The sequence below is a fragment of the Bemisia tabaci genome, chromosome 9, assembly GCF_918797505.1.
Source record: "Bemisia tabaci chromosome 9, PGI_BMITA_v3".
NCBI lineage: Eukaryota > Metazoa > Arthropoda > Insecta > Hemiptera > Aleyrodidae > Bemisia > Bemisia tabaci.
Genome location: NC_092801.1, coordinates 10,383,637 through 10,403,366, shown reverse-complemented (window position 1 = coordinate 10,403,366; position 19,730 = coordinate 10,383,637). Strand labels below are relative to the sequence as shown.

Below are 19,730 nucleotides of genomic sequence, written 5' to 3'. Positions count from 1 at the left end.
CCCTGTCGAAAAATTGGGAATATTTGTCCTTTTTGTCAGGGAAATGCCAAGGAATTTTTTTTTTTTCCGTCTGTCAGGGTATTTTAAATTTTTACCCGATTTTTTCGCCGTTTTCTTCAGGGAATTCAAGGAAATGTCAGGGATTGTTTTTTTTTTTTGAAAATTGCTAGACACCCTGAATCTCCCAGAATGTCAGTCTTGATGTTTGATTTTAAAATTTAATCAACTGATAAGTCTCATCGTGTAATTCCCAGTCTGAGACCGTTTGCGCATCAACTACTGAAATGTTCATCGCTATGATTAATTGTTAGATATTTCATCCATTAGTATTCAAGAACAGGAGTTATCAATAAAAAAAGTAAAATGCGTGGGCGTTTCTAGGGCGTGAGGCGTAGAAGCAACTCTAAATAGATTGTACTCTGCTATTTGTTCTTCATGGTCTAGAATTTTCAAATCGAATCGAAGCGTAAAAGTCTGTCTTATCAATTCCATTATCTTGTTATTACGAAATTTCAATCATAGTTACCGTTTATATCTTTTCTTGCTTTTAAATAGAGATTCGTGTATTTCCCTGACATTTCTGTCAGAAAAATGTATTGTTTTATTTTGCCGTGATAAGGGAGAACGCCGTATGATCATTCAAGAGTAGCCACATTTCCTTCAATTAAACGTTTATTTTTGAGGAAACTTATGCATATTTTTACTCGAAATATTCAGGGCATTTTGGTGAAATAGCGAACAACATTAGCTGAATAATCGGAAGGAAAATACTCATTAGTCAACCAGGAAATTCGAGTTTTATCGAAGGAAATTTGGCAACGCCTGAAGGTTCATACGGCGTTTTTCCCTAGCACGGCAGTATTCTAGAAAGATACCAACCACCTCAGCTGATGCAGTTCATATAATTTTTAGCTGAGTTATGTTAATGAGTAGTAATTTTATAAATCTTCCCAATTAATTTATTACAAAACATGCTGATGTAACGTATTTCGAGGACGTGAAAGTTGTTGAGCTTTTGCTTACAGCTTATAATGTAAATCAATGCTCACCATTCATTGATTATTTTGAGTTCAAGAAATTTCATCTCAAGTTTTTCCATATTTGGACAACATTTTACAATAGGAACTACTATATTCGTTCATATGAATACCTTCCTGCATTGAGAAATTAGTTGCGCATAGGTTGTTTCTGTGATGAGTTAGAACATTAGTAGTTCTTTATTGCAAAACATAGTCCATTTTTAACTGCCCATGAGGAAAGAGACCTCGGAGTACTCAGGAAAATTGTTCAGGATAACTTACTTTAGCGATCCTGCTTAAAAAAATTGTTTAATTATTCTTTTCTTTACAAGAGTAAAATGGACTGCATTTTGCAATTTGGAACTATAAATTCTGGCTCATCTGAAAAAACAATCATGTGCATAGGGAAATTAATGGCACATACGTTGTTTTTAAACCGGGCCAGATCTTATAGTTCCAAATTGCTAAATGCAGTCCAAATATGAGAGGAAATTAGGTAAAATACAATGCATTTGGTTTATTTTGGTTAAATCCGTCCATTTCTTATTTAAAGTATTCAAGGCCAGTTACTTGAAGCTAAGTGGAACCTTTTGCAAAACCCTGGTCTTTTATGTTTTCAGGTAGTGGAAATTGAATTTATAATGACCAATCTTTTTTTTTTTATTTATTTATTACTTTATTAATTTTGCTTTTAAGCCAAACAAATTTATTTTCTACGACCACTACTTTATTTATTTATTGAAGACAGTGCAATTTGTAGTCTCATTTCAAATCACAATTTCCTGGCGTCATAACATCTAATTGCCTGCGTAGAGTTTTTACAGCTTTCCCTAGATTATAGAGTCACGCCGATCTCCTTATTGTTTTCTCGATGTTGTTTATGGTAAAAATAACAATCAAATTTTTGTTAACAGTGCCTGGCTGCAGGATCAAGTATCTTAAACCGGGAGAATGAATCGTCCGCCATGCGCCCTCTGGCAAAAGCGTTGACCAAATCGCTGGAGAATGTGCGGACACTGTTGCGCGAACACAGCTTGCGCTCAAACTCACTCCACCAGCTTAACATGTTCAACGAGTTATACGCTGACAGGCTAATCGAGTCATTGAAGATGTTCGATCATCTGCTCGCAGAGTTTGAGCTCTGCTATGTTTCTGCGATGGTACCCGTCAAAACTGCCCATGAATATCAGCTCCAGCAGTTGGTTATTGTTCTATTCTCAGAGACTTTACAAAGGTAATTACTAATTATTACCTTTTCAATTGTTCTGTTCTTCAAAACCAGTAGAAAATTTGAGTTTAGAAATGAGGGAATGCTTCATTATCAGATGATACAGAGTCACTCGTCACCTTGGCAAAGTCCAAAAAACTCTGTTGATCCTCTCTGATTTAAATGGAATCTTGTGTTCGAAATTGGAATTTGGAACCAAATTTTACATGTCATCGATTTTATGGTCAAAGTCGGTGTAGCAAAATTTCTTGAGTCACAAGTTTTTAAACAGTCAGGAGAAACTTAAAAAAGTCAGCACTTTAAATCGTCCGTGAAAACGCAGAGGAAAGTCAAGAAATTCTGTCATCAAACCCTGAATTCTATAATCCTGTTGATCCTTTTGAATGATCGAGGTTGTATCCACATACTGTATCTGCTGAAGTGAAATTTTGCATAAGATTATATCTTAAAACAAGCATTCCCATGCTTTTCACCATTGGAAGGTTTGGGAAAAGCTGGGAAATTTTTAGCTCAAAAACAAAGAAGAGCTAGGGAAAAGCTGAAAAATTTTGAAATTCAAGGATTCTTTTGACCCTGATGATAGACACAGATTTTTTTCTCATTTTTTTCTAAGTGAAGAGTCTGAGGTTTTGTGCTCACATATTTTAATCTAAAATATTCCAATGAACCAGATGTAGTTTTTCAAATTGGCTTTTAGGAAATTTGCAATTGTTTTATTAATAAAATTTGTTGAGTTCTAAGTAGCTTTTGGAGCTTTAGCCTGAATTTTTCTTCAGTACACCTTAGCTTCCAGTCCTTATTGGAAGTTGAATGAGTTTACAAATATTAGGACCAAATTTGGCAGTTTCCATGCAAATGTAATGAAAGTTAATGCCTGAAAACCTGAAGAGTCAAATAACGAGTGCTGGTCACTAAGTTTAAAAAATTATGCTTGCATTTTTCTAATTCCCTGCTTTTTCATTGTTTCATTATTACATTCATTACTTCTCCTAACAAACTTGTATTTATTTTACAGAGCATTAAAGTTAGGATTACTATCTCAAGATCAAATCGACCAGTACGACCCAGCTCTCATGTTGACCATTCCCCGACTGGCAATAGTTTGCGGTCTTCTTTTTTACACGGAAAGTTCATTGTGCCTTGATGGACCTCCCTCCGACATGTCTGAAATGTTCCGTCCTTTTCGAGTGAGTATCGATCGAGTGCATCGTGCATTCGTTTTTATCTCCGATGACGCACACCAGCAAATTTTAGTATGTCTAAAATGTATCAACTAGTCGATATTAAGAGCAAACTTTGGTAACAAACTTGCGCATGCAGATAACTCCCAGGTCAAGCAAGTTCTCGAGTTATCATTCAGATAACATAAACAATGAAAGGTCATAATTATCTTCACCATAGCTCCCATATCACGTTTTAATTGAGATAATTGAATGCCTAATATTGGCGATTTCTGCGGTAATTACGCCGAAACTTCATTTAGAAGTAAGTCACTGAGATTAAAGATTATAAAATCATGCATTCATTGAGAAAGGGTTGCTGTTGATAATCTGAACATGTGATTTGTTGATTTCCGCTGTTAGTACCTATAAAGTCATAATTTCATATGGAATAATGAGTTACATTTGTTTAAAAGTCTTAACTTGGACAATTTGGCATCATGCACTGCAGTTGTAGATTTTACTAGGATAGCTAGAAAATTCTTGCCAATTCAATCAAATTAAGGTAATAACTCTTTTTTGTGACCTAAGATTATTCATTCCAGAAAATGTTTCGCTTTCTTCTCAACCCCAATGAAAAATAGTCAACAGACGATCTGATGTCTTTTGATTTGTGTTACTTTTGGGACCCCCCTTTTGAAATTTCAGTTGTTCCACCCTCATTTTTTATTTGGACTTCACATATTACGATTATTAATCTTTGGAAACCATTGAATCATGCACAAAAATTATCTGTAACTACTTATAATTTATTTTTTAAATCGATGATCAAAAAACACAAAATTGATTCCCTGTATACAAATACATAAGTAATGATTAGTACAAGGACAGTAAATAGCTATTAAAATTCTGCATAATATTTATTGAACAGAATTCTGGAAAAAATTAGGTGAAATTCTTTCCTTTCCGTCAGCAAACATTCTCATACTCATCGTCAAAATGTTTTCTAAGTATTTTGTCAAATGCCTCAATTAAAAAACTTGAGTATTCTGGCCGAATCGAACACCGGAAAATAGGCAAGGGAACCTCCTTTTTTGGAGGCTCGCAACGAAAAGTTCCTGTCCACACTCCTGCAGCATTTTTTTTTCTTAAAAAGTAAATTTCATGGACATTTATCAAAATACTCTTCCTTTCGTGCTTGAACAATAATTGTGAGGTATGTTCATCTTTGTTTTTTTGTGTTTTTCAGACCCTGTTAATGAAAATTCGGGAATTGTTATGGACCTTAAGTGACAAAGAGCTTTATACGTTAGAAAAAATGTTGTGTTCCTCAAGTGATAATACTCCGCCTTCCTCATTCGCTACTCTCAACAAACCCAGGTCAGTATTCTAGGCATTTATTGATAATTTTTACCCTCTGTGCAACAAAAACCTTGCCTACATTTTAAAATTGTTACAGTAATCTCATAGCACTTTTCCGAAGTGATAATTTTATAAACATCATAACCAAGTCAAATATCGGTAAGTGAAGGTAAATCCACTCAATCCCAGCTTGATGTGTCCCGATAAAGGAAAGATACAAATCATAGTCTTTTCTCACAAGACGTTCTGTAAACGTAAATTTTGATCGAGTGTTGTTGGACATTTTGCACATTTTGCACATTTTTTGTGAAAAATTATCCCGAAGCATTCATCTCAGCAGTGATTTTTCTCTCATTTTCGAGTTCTTTAGCACGAAGGCTCCTCTTTATGTAGAGTTGTAGATGAGCACATTGTCTCAGTGCTGTTTGTTGCATATCTTTTCAGTAATTATTTATCTTGACCCTTTTCAATTTTTCAGCGAGGAGGAATCTGGTTGGCAAGACAGCTACACGGAAAACTCAGAATGTGAAACTATCAAGAGCTCCATAAAAGATGACTCAGTCCAGCCAACTCCCTTCTCCAGCCACCGGGAATCCTTCACCCCGAAATCATCAAGCCTTAACCTCAATTTCTCAGACAATCACTGCCCGTACCCCTGCGATGTCGAAAACACCCCTGGAATTGCATGCACTTCAAATATCGACACTTCATCCATACGAATAGACTACGATCCGGCAGAAAAGTGTTTTGTCCTTCTAGAAAACTCAGATGACGATCAGAGCACATCCTTGCGGCCAGATGACGGGAGTTGGTCGGACACGGACGACCAATCGTGCAATACAGTATTAAACCTCTCTTGTAAATGTAGACTAGACGATGCCACGGCGTCAAATATCTGTGATAGTTGTAACTGTAATCAACCACCCGAAGGCTGTGCAATCCCCGAATCGGCGGGTGGTTTCTTTAATGCAAACAAGGTCCGCCAGGAGACCCCAAGGCAGGACCTGCCCCAGTCAGAATCGTTGCCAGACGGCGATCCAAAGTTAGCGATGTCGTTGGCCACTGAAACATTGTCAAGCATCCTTAATAATGATCTTGTGCCTGACTCAGGTGTGTGCACACAGACAAATTCCGAAGGTGATGTTTCATCTGCAGACCGAACGCCAGACAAAGAGGAGGTCCCTGTCTCATCCGTTTGTAACCTAGGAACTAGTCCTGATTACTTCACTGCCGACTCCGATTCCTCGCAAGCTGGACCAGCTGAAGAGAGATCTTCGTCTTTGCATTTAACCAATCTCCATTCCATCGAGTGTTCATCGCAAAGTGGCGTTTCAGACAGTATTCCACATGACTCCAGTCTTGAAAGTTCTCATCCTAGCGGAATCTCCGACGACTTAGTCAAAAAAGCGTCGCTAGATTACAACAAAATTTCCGAGGATTTAAGGTGGGTTTCACAGAACCCTGATGCAGAGTCCTCCTCTAAGTACGATGATTATTTAGACAATGTTGATAGGAATCTCGGCAAGAGTTTCGACTCGAATAAGAACCTGTCGAAAGTTCTTTTGAATCATTCAAACTCGGTCACGAGTGTTATTTTGAATCACAAAGTTCAGCCGGAGATGGAAAGCGATGAATCATCTTCGAGGGAGATGACACCTCAAGGGCGCAAACTTCTAGAAGAAAGTATTCTCGGGGTGAAAAAGGCTGCTTCTAGATACAGCAAGTGAGTACTCTTGATTTTTTAAGTGTTTTGAATTTAGAAAAGAAGAAGGAACTCCGTTACCAATTTATGAGATTTGCCACTAGGCCTCATATGAAGGATAGAAGTTAGTGTCCAAAAACACCTTCTGTTAACTTTGTTATATGGTATCAAGTTCTTTCTTGAGCAGAGTACATGTTAAGGTTGTGATTAATACCTTTCTCTTTATTTTGCGCATAAAAATGAGATATCCTGTGCTTTATTCTTAAAAGAAATATTACATTCGCGGTCTCTCCTCTAATTTATGTCACCCAATAATTAAAATTTCCATGTACGTGTTGTCTTCATCAGAATTATTTAGTTAATAAAAATATCCAAGAACCCTAATTTTAAAAATTGGAATTTGAGAATTTTACGGAGGAAGCAGTTACAAACATTTTAACACATATCAGACGCTAAAGACTCAATATCATTTGCTGAAAATGAAATGTAGACATTGTTGTATTTTTTAAGTCAACCTACGCTAGTTTTCTAAGTAAATTAGAAACTAATTTTGTCTCATGTATAGTTGGAAGTAAAAAAGTCGAAGAGCAGAAAAACTAAATATGGAGAAATACGTGGTTGAAAACACTAGCTCATCTAATCACACTACCAAAACAGAGTTTATATTTTGTTCACTTTAATCTTTTTCAGGAGTAGCAGTGAAGTCATGAGTAGTAGCGTCTCCTCTTCTTGCTCATGCTCCAGTAGCTCTTATCCGAGTATGTCTGTCACAAGCAGGTCAGTTCCTTATATTTTTTTCTCCAACAATTTGTAAAGACTAAACGATATATAAAAACTGATACATTGAGAAAAAATAAGAAATAAATCAAACATGCAAACTAGGCCCATTCACTAATCCTCCAGGGTGGCAAGCGTCAGGGAAAACCGGGAATTGTCAGGGAATTTTGAGTGACCGGGAAAAGTCAGGGAAATGTCAGGGAATTATTGCCGCGGTCAGGGAATTTTCGTAGCGCATCAGCGCATCTTATGAACTAACGTGTACATTACGTAGCAAACAGAGTTCCGTCCCTCCTCCACATGGCAACAGTGTTCCACGATCGGTCATTTCCGTCCGACTCCGTTGGGTGTCGTTCCTTTTCGTCGGTCCCCCACTCCTCCGTCATCGTTGTGACTTACCAACCTATGCACACTAAAAGAATGATCCTGTCGGTTATTTCGTTGCGCCCGGCGGCTTTCGGTAGGGGGAACTAACAGAAACACGCGCGGATCGGGAATCGTTGACAACCGTGTACCAATAAAAACAATTTTAAAACCAAATTAAAAACCTCGAGTCAGGTCCGCGCAGATCATGGTGTATACTATGCATAGTTCGAATCTGCCGTGTTTTGGTAGAAAACATGTAAGGTTGGTGCAACTGCATGGCTGGGCGGTGAAATCCTCCTAACCTAACATCGTAAATGAAGTGGTGCTGGTGCTGAACTGAACTGTCCGAATTTCGGATTGTTGGAGACAAAGCTCTAGGATGTGCTCAGGTAAGTTTCGAATACTTCAGTTCTTTTCTTTTTCTCATCTCCGGGAATGAAAAAGATGCTCAGTTGATATCACCGGCGGACCTATTGGATGTGTCAAGTCATTCCTGTCTCTGCATTGTTGTAAATTCAATTCCAGACGTCTGCATATTCACACTTGAAATGTAACCATTTTTCTCAATATTTTGTAGTGAAAATACAAATATTTCTTCAATTATTTTTCTCATGAGGGCAAAGTATTTAATTCGTACGAGCATTATTGTTTGCCTGTATCAAAAATAGCAATACTTTTTTGATCTTCAGGATCTCTGACCACTTTTTTATGCTCAGTATACTAAATGTATCAGTTTCGCTATGTTTGGTTTAATTAATTCAATTAGGTATTCTTGTTCACTCAAACTCAGATCATTACTACTTTTATGATTTCATTGATCTGTTGTTCTAAATGTGTCTCTTCTAAATGCATTAAGTGCATTAATTTGTTTCAATATAAGTGCTAGTTTCTTGATCTCCCAGACCTATAAGTTTATTTGTTCCTTTTAATTTAATAAATTTATGAACTTTTTTCTGTGTTCAAAATCTTGTTTTCTTGCTTTCTGTTTTTGCTCCCTCATACCATGTTCAGCATCTTTCTACAAAGTACTCCCTGAATGGCTAGTGTTATTATCTTAGGACGAAATTTTGTAGCTATTACGGCACAATCTCATAGCTTTTGCAGCTGACCGATTTCAGTGATTTTAATACAGAGACTGATTCATCGTACGCCACTCCTTCCCTTTCATACATTATTAAGAAGTTAAATGAAAATTTAAAATTTTAATTAATGTGTGTAATTTTTTTTTCTGAATTTTCTTTGATTGTGAAATGGTTATCTCTTTTTATCAAAATAAGTTAAAGATGTGCATTCCAGGCTATAATTCATTCAATTATTCAGCACCGAATTTACCCACAACATTCTGACTGCAACTGCGCGTCGATGACTTTAAAAAGTCAGGAAATTTAATCGTATTCAGAAAAAGTCGCGGTCTCTTGCCTACAAAAAGTCAGGGAATTTTATTGTAAAGTCAGGGAAAAGTCAGGGAATTTTGAAATTGAACTTGACTTGCCACCCTGTCCTCATTTCATCAGAACTATTATTCTGTCTTGGCTAAGTGAATGATGTTTATTTTTAATCGAATGACAAAAAAAAAACTTCAATCAGAATTTTGATTTCACTTATTAATTCCGAGTTACATGTTTGATTTTTTGTTTTGGGTTTTCTCTATTTTCTCTGCTTTTTTTGCAGTTGCAGTGTTCACAGTAGTGATACGTCCTCCTTCGACTCTGAATTCCAAGACTATGAAGAAATAGCCCTAGCAATGCAAGCGTCTCGCCTTTCTCACAAAAGCGGCGTTCGAGCAAAATTCAGGTCAGCCTTTTTTTAGTCAAATGTGTGTGCATTTTTCTATCTACATTTCCTGGAAAGTGAATTTCAAGGAGTATTTCTAAAAAAATTCACAGGAAAATTCCCATCCATGGGAATGAGACAGCCTCCTGTCTCACCTTGATCCCCAGCTACTAGCACAATATTATCGCCTAATTTATCAGGAACTTCTTGTTCTCTTATCTCCTTTTCTCCACTCATGAAGAAAAATTTTAAGCTTTCAGTTTTTTATGATTATCTTAATGTTTGAAACTGTAAATTCCAGAGCTTAAATCCCCAAAAAGCTTTTTTTGCGATTTGAGCCCTTCCATTTGAGGTACACGTACAATTTTTACGTCAATTTATTGCACCATAATCTGATTTTGTAAGAAGGAGGATGCACACATTTCCACCAATGTTTCACCAAAGATTTTCTGACTCATTAAACATTTTTTTTGGTGTACCATGGAGCACTTTGAAATTCTCCTAAGAAACATCAAAGCTGCATAAAAATGTAAAAAAACAATTGTGGACATCTTGTCCTTCTCCAACTGCGATTTTTTGCAGACCTGCAGAAAAATGTTTATTTTCTAACCTACCTTGATTCCTGAAATTAGCTTTCCTAGAAAAGAAATCCTTGTTTTTAGACTTTTGCTAATTTTTACAAACAGCCTTGAATGATGAAAGGAAATTTGAGAATCTCTCTCTCAGAGTATTTTGGAAATCCTTCTGAGCAGACCGCAAAATCGCGATTTGCAACTGAAAATATTTGCAGGTTAGGTTCAAAAACATGATTGCGTTCCCTGCATAATTGCAATCACAAAGTTTCCTGATAAAGTGTGATCGCAAGTACATGAAAACTCTTAATGGAAAATTCCCCTGCAAAATTACAAGTGCAAACATTTTTGCACTGGAAAAAAGAATAAGAAAGAAGAGGAAATTGCGCTCTTCAAACTATTTGTTATTTCATTTTCGACCTGAAACTTAAGATCGAGTGGGTCTGCGTTTTCGATAAACCTTCGATTCTCATTGGCTTCAACTTTGAAAAAATTTCCTGTCTTAAATTCAATCAATAGCTTGCACATGTCTCAACATTCTTGTCAAGCAAAATGAATGATAACAGCTTATTTTAATACTCAACTTTTTGTATTTTTCCCGTTGCAGATCTAGTGAAGATTTAATCCATCGCTTGTTTGTGTGCATTGCGGGAGTTGCTGACCAACTGCAGACAAACTTTGCAGCGGATCTTCGTAACATCTTAAAGTGTGTCTTCCTCATGAATGCATCGCTCATGAGTGAAACAGAAAGTATCGTAGAAGAACCAATTACCAATGCAGAGGAACATCCTGGTACGTCGAATATGGTTTTATTCTCTTCAAAATACTGTTAAAAAATACCAAATCACGAATACGTACTGAAAATATTCAATGGGTCAGTTGCGCTGGTTACAGAATCATGTTTTGGTGCTTGCTTCTTGTAAATCAGCTAAAAATGATATTATCCATCCAAACAGCAACTTCCTACGTTCAATATTAACCGCGATATTGCCCATTGAAAAGTCCGGTTTTTGACGTCATCCACCGCGGTAGTAACACCCTTGGTTTCTTTCACCTTGCCTTCATCGGAGTTTCACGTTGAATAACCGGGGTAAATGTGCGCCACACCGACTAATGGAAGCTAGGTGGAAGAAACCAAGGGTGTCACTACCATGGTGGATGACGTGAAGAACCAGACTTTTCAAGGGGCGATATTTCGATTAATATTGAACGTAGTAAGTTGCTGTTTGGATGGATATTATTATTTTTAGCTGATCTATAAGAATCAAGCACCAAAACTTGATTCTGTAACCAGCGAAACTGTCCCATTAATAACCTGCTGACTCGAATGAAAATTTCAGCAGCTTTATTTTTAAATCAAGCATGTATCGCTTTTAATGATGAGTTAAGTTAGCCACATATTTCATAACTCAAATTTCACCATCTAACTGAATTTACCAAGTTATTATCTAAAATTGCTCCCAAAAAAAAGACAAAGATCTTCCAGAGTAGTTTTTAGAAACCTAAATCAAAACAATACTTGAAAAGAAAGAGATGAAATTGTATTTTAAAGTATCTATTATTTGTTTTCCTTTACTTAAATGAATTATACTCCCAGATAAATTACAGTATTGCAAACTATATTGATTCACCTTACATTAATTGTATCAAATTATAATTTTTTTCCCTACTATATCCTGTATTTTAAATGATTTCTATCGAACTCTTTATAGGTGATCTTCACCGAGATAGCATAGAAGACGGAGAGGAAGCCTTGAGCTGGCGCGATGAGTCGAATTCTCCAAATGGTAGACGCAGAGAAGACTTGGAAATTGCCCCAGCATGGGTGCCAGATGATCTTGCGCCACACTGTATGGCGTGTGATGCATCTTTCACTGTGGTACGCCGCAGGCATCATTGTAGAAATTGTGGGAAGGTAAATTTTGCCTTAATTTTTTCTACCTTCATTACATTTTACTCTCTACTGTTTACCTATGGATTTTTACCAGTCAACTTTTTCATTTTGTTCGTAATGGAGTGAAGGCCATGTTATTGTTCTTGGCTCTGACTCCAAAACTGGAGAAAATGTAAATTACTTAGTATTTACAAATGCAAACCCCAGGAGTGAAAAGAAAGGGGTGCCACGGTGGAAAAAAAGCACAAGGCAGAATGGACATATTTGGACGTTGTCTTGGTTACCTTAGGAAATCAGCAATACGTGTTTATATGGAAGCTCAAAATACGCAACTTTTAACTTATTTTTTGTGGTTCCAATTTGTTCAAAGGCTTCTGGGAATATTCCTGAGAAGGAACTGTACTCTTTTCTTTTCGAAAATGTAAGAATTTTAAATTACTAAGTAAACAAGCCTGTTTTCAACAATAATCACCCTTTATGCTGTCGCTCACAGCTCTTATTACTATTTTCCATTGAAGTTTCTGCGAGAAGTTACCCCTTTTTTATGTGTTTCAATAATGAAGGATTTTATCTTGATTTTTCAGGTATTCTGCGCACGGTGTAGTTCAAACTCAGTGCCTCTTCCACGATACGGTCATGTGAAACCTGTGCGAGTGTGCAACCGATGTTTTATCTACCAAGTCACCCCGTTCACTCTCACTGCAATAAGCTCTTAACATTCCATCTCACGCTTCGGCATGCTTAGTCCCATAATCAAGTCATTTTTCTACTGTTTTTCTAGTACCTCTTCTTTTGTATCCTATCTAGCTATTCCAAATCGTCAATCTCATTTTGTATTTTTAATCGTATCATAGGAGCAACCAATCTCTTGGTATTTATTTTATGTTTTTGAAGTTGTTTTAGTATCTCAAACCACAGGATAAGGCTTTTACACTCGATGTTTCTCGCCAGGCCTTAAAATTGTGATTAAAATTTTTGACTATAAGTTTTATGCTCGGATTCTTTTGTTTCAATCTGCTGGGTAACATCAAAATGGTCTCTCGGTCAAGGTATAAAAGCTTGCTAGGAGCAACAAGTACCCTTTCTAACTCCTGAGAACTATCTGTTGCAGAGATAATAATGATTTCTCTTTTACTTCACATAACTATATATTTTTGTGAGAATGCGTCACAGAAACTACATTAGCTGAAAGTTTGCAACATTCAGCTTCCTTCACACTTCCCCAAGCTTCATTATCATGAAATTTATTACAAATTTCTCTCAAGATTGCCTTGGGGAAAAAGCTTTTTGAAAGATGCAGAATGCCCTATCAATAGGAATGTGAATTTCAGATTTTGAGGATTTTTCTTTTTAAAAAAATGAGTGCTCAAGAATTTTTGGCTTTTTTTATCAATCGTCCTGATACGTGTCATTTTGTGCTTGTTTTTCGTGTAAAATCCATGTGTATGTTTTTAATTATGACGCTGAAATGTTATTTGTTGCTTAAAATTGTCTTCAGTTTATAGTGCAGTGTCCCTATTGTTTTTTTTATCGTATCAAAATTCCAATAAAATAAAAAGGGGATGAAATATGAAATTCAGTGCAAGGTGAGCAATCACAATTCCGTTCCAAGCTGTGTGAATATTTTTCAATAAAAATATATTGTAGCGAATCAGCCAGGGAAAAAATTTACTACTTTGAATATTATCACCAGAAAGTGGAACTTGCGTATGGAGGAAGTTTTCGGAAAGTTAGTTTGTATACTTTTAGTTCGTAAACTTTTCCGATAAATTGTGCTTCATCATTAAGACTCGGGAATACTTCTTCGATGCATTTCTGTCTTACATTTACCTCGGTGTGAGTTCAAAAAAGTCGAAAACTTATTTGGCTATCGTCAGTGGAGGAATGGATTAGCTGTTTTATTATTAAGATCCTATTTTTAACGATGAAGTAGTTTTACATAACACATTTGAGCTTGAGCACCATTTATATGATGCCACCATCTGAGATATTTCTCCCTGAGAAACACAAAGATGATGCCATCTGTGCACATCTTTAGTTCTTATTTTGGTCTCTAACAGCTGTTTTATGTGAATTATCAATGCTCCATAATTTTGAATACATTCACCATTGAGAAGAGAAAAAAAATTGAAAAATAAAAAGAAATGCTTAAAGTTCAGTATGGATGATACCGAAGTAGAAGAAATTGTGGTGTACAATATTATAGTAAATGATGGCATCAATCATATTTTTGCCAGTTATACCTCCCTTAATAAGGAACATAAAAATGTTGCATTTGGATTACTAAAACTGCATATTCTATGAAAATTCATAAACATCACTCCCAAAAGATTCTTCCGATCTTTTCTGATTTCTCTCCTGTCATTTAATGGGTCAACCTTTCATATTCATTTATTGCGCAAGGATCATCCAAATTTCTTGGCCTTTACAGCCCCTTTTTTCCCTTGGTCCGGTTTAATTATTCACATTCAGCCTCCTCTTTTTTCATCACAGGTTTTAGTTAACCAGATTGGTAGGGATTTTCTTTTTCAAGGTAGTGAAACAACCAATAATTGTAACTGGCCGCAAATGAATCCTGTGTTTTGATGGTCAGTTTTCTTGCTCTCTGTTTTACGCTTACGGCTTTGTGAATATGTATATGTGTATGTAAATATGTACAGGAAAGGATTTCAAGCACTAGTGGAAATGAATCTTTGAGTTAAAAGATTTTCCAAGTTTTAATCAAATTCCTTTTTCTTTTTGATTTCGAGGAACAATGCTTTTGTTATGTTTTAGTTTTAATTTACACACCACAATCATTTCCTCTCGGCTTACTGTCTCAAGTGATATACTCTGAGGAAATTTTCTCATCTTCACAATCACTGATTTGTTGAGGATTCATTTTTTCTGTACTGTCAAGTAAGGAAAGCCTGCTTTCTGTTCGGTGTAGTAACTTGTTGAATCTATATGATGAAAAGTTCATCACTTTTAAAAGCCGTACAATGAATCTATGTTTAGCTGAATTTGTCCAAACCAAAGAAAGGTTGATTTTTAAAATTTTTATTTATGTTCTTTTTATTCAAACTTTTTTTTTTTTTAAATTTTAAAACTTAGTGCATTTTTGGAGGCAAGTTGTGACAGTTTCTTGTGAACTTAACAGAATAGAAATAGTGTCACCATCGATTGTTTTTTATGTCAGAATTTTTAGCCGTCTCAAAACTTAAATGATTTGAGTGTGCAGGGTGATTGGACCACGGGACAAGGTGCGAATTGAAGCATTATAATTTATGTTCTCTCATTGGTATTTCATGTGAGACATGATTTGTACAACAACTAACATTATTGAAAGTAACTCTTTTCCAAGATATTAACGTTTCCTGTTGCATATATTCAAACTTCCTTCTTACAAAAAAAAATCATTATCTACTTTATTTAAAGCGCGTATCAAACATTACTGTATCAGTTTACGGTATGAAAGAATGGCAATCTCCATCTTGGCGCTTTGGCTCAGCTGCTGTACAAGTTTACATTTTGAACAACAAAAGGCGGAGTAGGAATACTGCTTGATCTAGGACTATGATCAAAACTATTATAGTGCGCAATTCTATTCTTGTAAAACACTGCTTGATTTAGAAGCCTGTCAAAACTGATGCAGTGTGCGATTCTATTCTTGTTGACTCAGATTTTTCTCTTGAGAGTGAAATTCCAATTTCCTGCAACCAGTGATAAATATAAACATTAATATCATGGTTGGGAGTTAATTTCAGTAATTTTTTCTGCCAGAAACATATTCTACATGAAATTTTGTAGAGGCAACATTCTGATGAATGCATCGAGTCAAACCTTGTCCAGCGGTCCATTTTCACCTTGCGAAAGATTGTATCTAGAATGTATCAAATTCTCTCTGATTGAAGAGATAAATTTGTTTCCCTCGTGCAATCATTTCAACTTCCATTCTGATAAATTTCAATAAAATTAAGAATTCACTCGCGCTGCCCAGGCCACTCAGACAGATGTGCACCATTGGTGTCCTCAAATTTTTTGAGTTTTGGCTTTGATATTTTTCTTGTTTTTTTATTTGCTGCATTGACATATTTGTAATCCATGTCATTCAATTCGCCTTTTTGTGAAATTACGTAGCTATGTTTTTGGTGTTTTATTTTATCCTGAGTAATTGTGCCTGCTTTTTTATTCTCGGTTTTTCAAAAAAAAATTTAGCACATAAGTTCATAGCAAATTAGTTTGTTGTAGACTTTTTGCACGATATGAAAATTTTGCTGCCTCATTTTCCAAAAGATTGATGAACTAACCTCAGCATAAACAGCCATAGGCGGTTCTAGACCTTCATTCTTGGGGGTGCCCAGGGGTGGAAAATGTCGGAGACCGGGTCCAAACGGGACGGTCGCTCAGGGGAGGCCCAAGTTTCTGCCCTCAAGTTTTATCCCTTCCCTACCCTCCTCTCTCTTTTTCTCTCCTTCCTCTCCACTTAAATTCCTATAAATTCCATTTAGAAAATTTTCAGCAAAACTTTCCTTCAAAACTACAATCCTAACATAAAAAAACAGTGGAATCTTTGTAAAACACGGCTATCAATTTTAATTCTGTTTAAAACATTTTCAATCAATTGCTGGGATTTTTTCTCAGAGTGAGCGAATACAGAATCTTTAAAAGCAGTAATTTCACGGTTCCGATAACCGTACTTAATTTTTGCTTGGGGGTGCCTGGCACCCACTGGCACCCCCGTAGAACCGCCTATGTAAACAGCCCTGAAACCTCTGCTTCCAGTTAGGCTGCGCTGGTTATGACTCACTTGATTCAACTACGACCCCACCCGACAAGTCTAATCCTAGTCTAATAAAATAAAACCTGTTAAATTGCGTCCATTTGCTTGATATGAATATCTACCAGACTGCTTTTGATTTGATTATGGTTTGATGCATCTGCATCGGCTCAAGTCTGCATTGAGCCGCAGTTAAATTGGGTGAGTTTGTACAAAATAATTGCAGCCTAGGAGAATTGGAAACTTTAAACCTGCACAGTTCTTTCACTGCTAAGCAATGGGCATCAAGTAGAGAAACAAAAATTCAGGAAGCTCTTAAATGTTAAAGCAACGAATTGGCGCCAGAATTAAAATGAGTGTGTAAGAGAGGGTTAAAATGAGTATGTATGAAAGGGTTGCTCAGAAAGTTACGCCTTTTTTTAATCCTTAGATCCTGAAAAATGTTAAGTATACAATTTAAAGCTTATCGACGGTGAAACTACCAAACCACGTATCTCGTTTGCGGTGTTTAAAAATCTACGCTCACATTTTATTTTTTTGAAGTAGACCAAATCAATATCATTCCTTGAAATTTTCACGGAATTTTCTCTGCACAAAGAGGAAAAATCACAGAAATTTTCAAGACTGGATGTAAAGTAGTTTTTCATTTAAAAAATAAAGTATGACAGGAAGTCTGCGACGTCGCAAACCGAGATACGTGGTTTGGTAGTTTCACCGTCGTTATGTATAGCAGACTGGTTCAAGCATCTGTCACTCTTTCAAGAGCTTAATTTTCTTAACATTTTTCTGTGCTGCACAATAACTTTAGAAGCTTGCCTCTTATACCAGAAAAATTGTTACTGTAAAGCCTCCAGCTAATTTTTCAATCTGTTGGCAATAGAGGTCAACTTCTAAACTGATTCTGAGAATAGGTGCACAGCAGAATCCAACTTCCTTCCGACATGGAATTAGAGTAAGACCTTGATTTATTGGACTTCACAGGACAGACGAATCGATCCATTAAATCGCAGAATCTGTTATTTCGCATTAGTTTGAAGCCCCTGAAGAGACCAGAAGATCAAACCGTTAATTTGCAGAATCCGTTCAATCGCAATCCGATAAATTAAGGTCTTACTATCGAAATTACCCCATAATCAATCAATTACCGATAGATTCCCATTTGCAATATCAGATATCATGCCATTTTAGAGGCCATCATGAGCCTAAATTTTAAAGCAATACAAAATGTTTTCTTATCGAAAGCCAACCAAAGTTGAATTCTGCAATGCATCTGTACGCTGTTGGAGTCTCTGTCTTTTTGTTATTCACTCACATCTAGAATTTACATGGGTATCTCTACGTAAGTCTAGTGTGTCTGTGTTCACTCCCTTTAAAATTCCGTTCGAATCTTGTGTTCATAGGATTCTAGAGTCTCTTCAAACATGGAGAACTGTTAGTAACATAAACAGTATGTTTATTTTACTCAACCCTCCCATCTCAGTTCCACCAAAAGTGTTTAAAAAGTCTGTACTGAATTGTAGTTTGTGCATGAGCTACACCACTGCCTTTTAAGTGTCAGGTCCTATTTTCCATTTGAACTTACTCCCAAGAAGAATTGATCTGACCCCCTTCTGCTTTTAAAATATTCCCTATTTGATGTATTTTCAGGCAATGGAGAGAGATAGAGAGCTTCTGAGGGATCAATTATATAATAAGTAACGCACTTCTTCTTCAGTATTTCGACCTCAATGGCCTCTCGCAACTTAATTACCCCCTTACTCAAGTATGAATATCTAATGCTGAAAATTGCATCTGCTTTCATTTTTCTTCCAAAAATAATGCAAAACTTTTTTGAAAGAATTCTCAATGATGAAGCGATGATTATATCTGAATGATCTCAGTCTCCCCTTTTCCAGAAACAAATCTGTAATTATTCGTTTGATTGACCTCCAAGATAAGATTGTACCTCCCAACTTGCAGTGTTAACAATGAGTTGGGATTCGTTGAGTTTTTAATGACAGCAATTCATCTAATCCGTGATAAAATTGCAAGAATTATCAACATGTGAACAATTACCCTCAATTTTATCATGACGAAATAAAAGTTTTTCCCCAATATGAAGTTGCCGTTTAATTGCAACAAAATTGAAGATAATCGTTCATATGTTGGTGATTCTAAGGATTTGATAAAATTACAATAAACCTGTATATAAATTGCAATTATTCTATCGACAAATGCTATTCGGGTTCAGAGATTAATTTGTTTCCTGTTGTGCGTTACGTATAATTGAGGCGGTCCCTCATAAGCATTAAACAGTTTTTGATAGTAACTTGCTTCCCAACTATCACGCAAAAAGATGAATTAGTTTAAGTTAACTAAATCTAAGAACAAGGGCATGCAATCACTCAAGGCTCCAGTAATCCTATTTTTGTAAGATGCTTATCTTTTGGCTGATCTAATTTCCATCCCAACTCAAGTAGGTAGGGTCAGAAGCCTTTCCCCGCTTTGTTTCAATAAGTACTTTGTATCACGCATTTGGGCGCCAAGAGTTAAAAGTTCAATAAGAAGAAGCTTATTTCATACGAGCAGCTATGAATGGATTAAGGGTTGAGACTAACGTTTTAGTCACGCTTGCCAAAATCTGCAATTCAATAAATCCTTTTTCTCTGTAAGTGAGGGTTTTTCCTCTCTGTGCTCAATGGTAAAAATGAAAATATACCTCACTCATAGCGTTCAACTGAAATGTGAAAAATTGATAAGTAAACTCTTGACTTTTAAGAACACCCATCTTATTTTGTGTAAGATTAGCTGTATATTAGAAACGTACCTAGTATGAAAAGTATATGTTAGAAGGAAAATTTCACGGAACCTCGAAAGTCACATAACAATTTATCGTTCACTTGCCCATCTCCAAAGCACTGATGCAATCCTTTCTGGAAAACTAGTTCAGTTTTACTGAAACCATCTGTATATAATGCTTTTATTTTTGAAACTGTCATCTAATACACTTTTTTATCCATATTTTTCAATAAAATGTTACTAATTTTATTTGAAACTAGCTTTTTTTATTGACCTCATTCCTAGAACGCAAGCGTATTCTTCTATTTAGTCAGTTTATGGCGGTAGACATCCTGGTTAT

At 36.0% G+C, this 19,730-nt stretch overlaps 1 protein-coding gene across 2 annotated transcripts in view; it reads left to right on the top strand.

Annotated features, from left to right (window-relative positions):
* The window catches only part of LOC109036712 (lateral signaling target protein 2 homolog), a 99,807-nt gene extending 80,161 nt beyond the window's left edge, over positions 1-19,646 (top strand). The window contains exons 4-12 of one of the 2 annotated variants that reach the window (XM_019051067.2): positions 1,934-2,253; positions 3,263-3,434; positions 4,657-4,787; positions 5,248-6,492; positions 7,162-7,248; positions 9,286-9,408; positions 10,567-10,751; positions 11,672-11,874; positions 12,438-19,646. In XM_019051067.2, coding sequence (XP_018906612.2) covers positions 1,934-2,253; positions 3,263-3,434; positions 4,657-4,787; positions 5,248-6,492; positions 7,162-7,248; positions 9,286-9,408; positions 10,567-10,751; positions 11,672-11,874; positions 12,438-12,569 — 2,598 coding nt within the window. In that variant the 3' untranslated portion in view covers positions 12,570-19,646. The remainder of the gene's footprint in view (positions 1-1,933; positions 2,254-3,262; positions 3,435-4,656; positions 4,788-5,247; positions 6,493-7,161; positions 7,249-9,285; positions 9,409-10,566; positions 10,752-11,671; positions 11,875-12,437) is intronic. The other variant, XM_019051068.2, reaches the window with a different exon arrangement.
* The last annotated feature ends 84 nt before the right edge of the window (positions 19,647-19,730 follow it).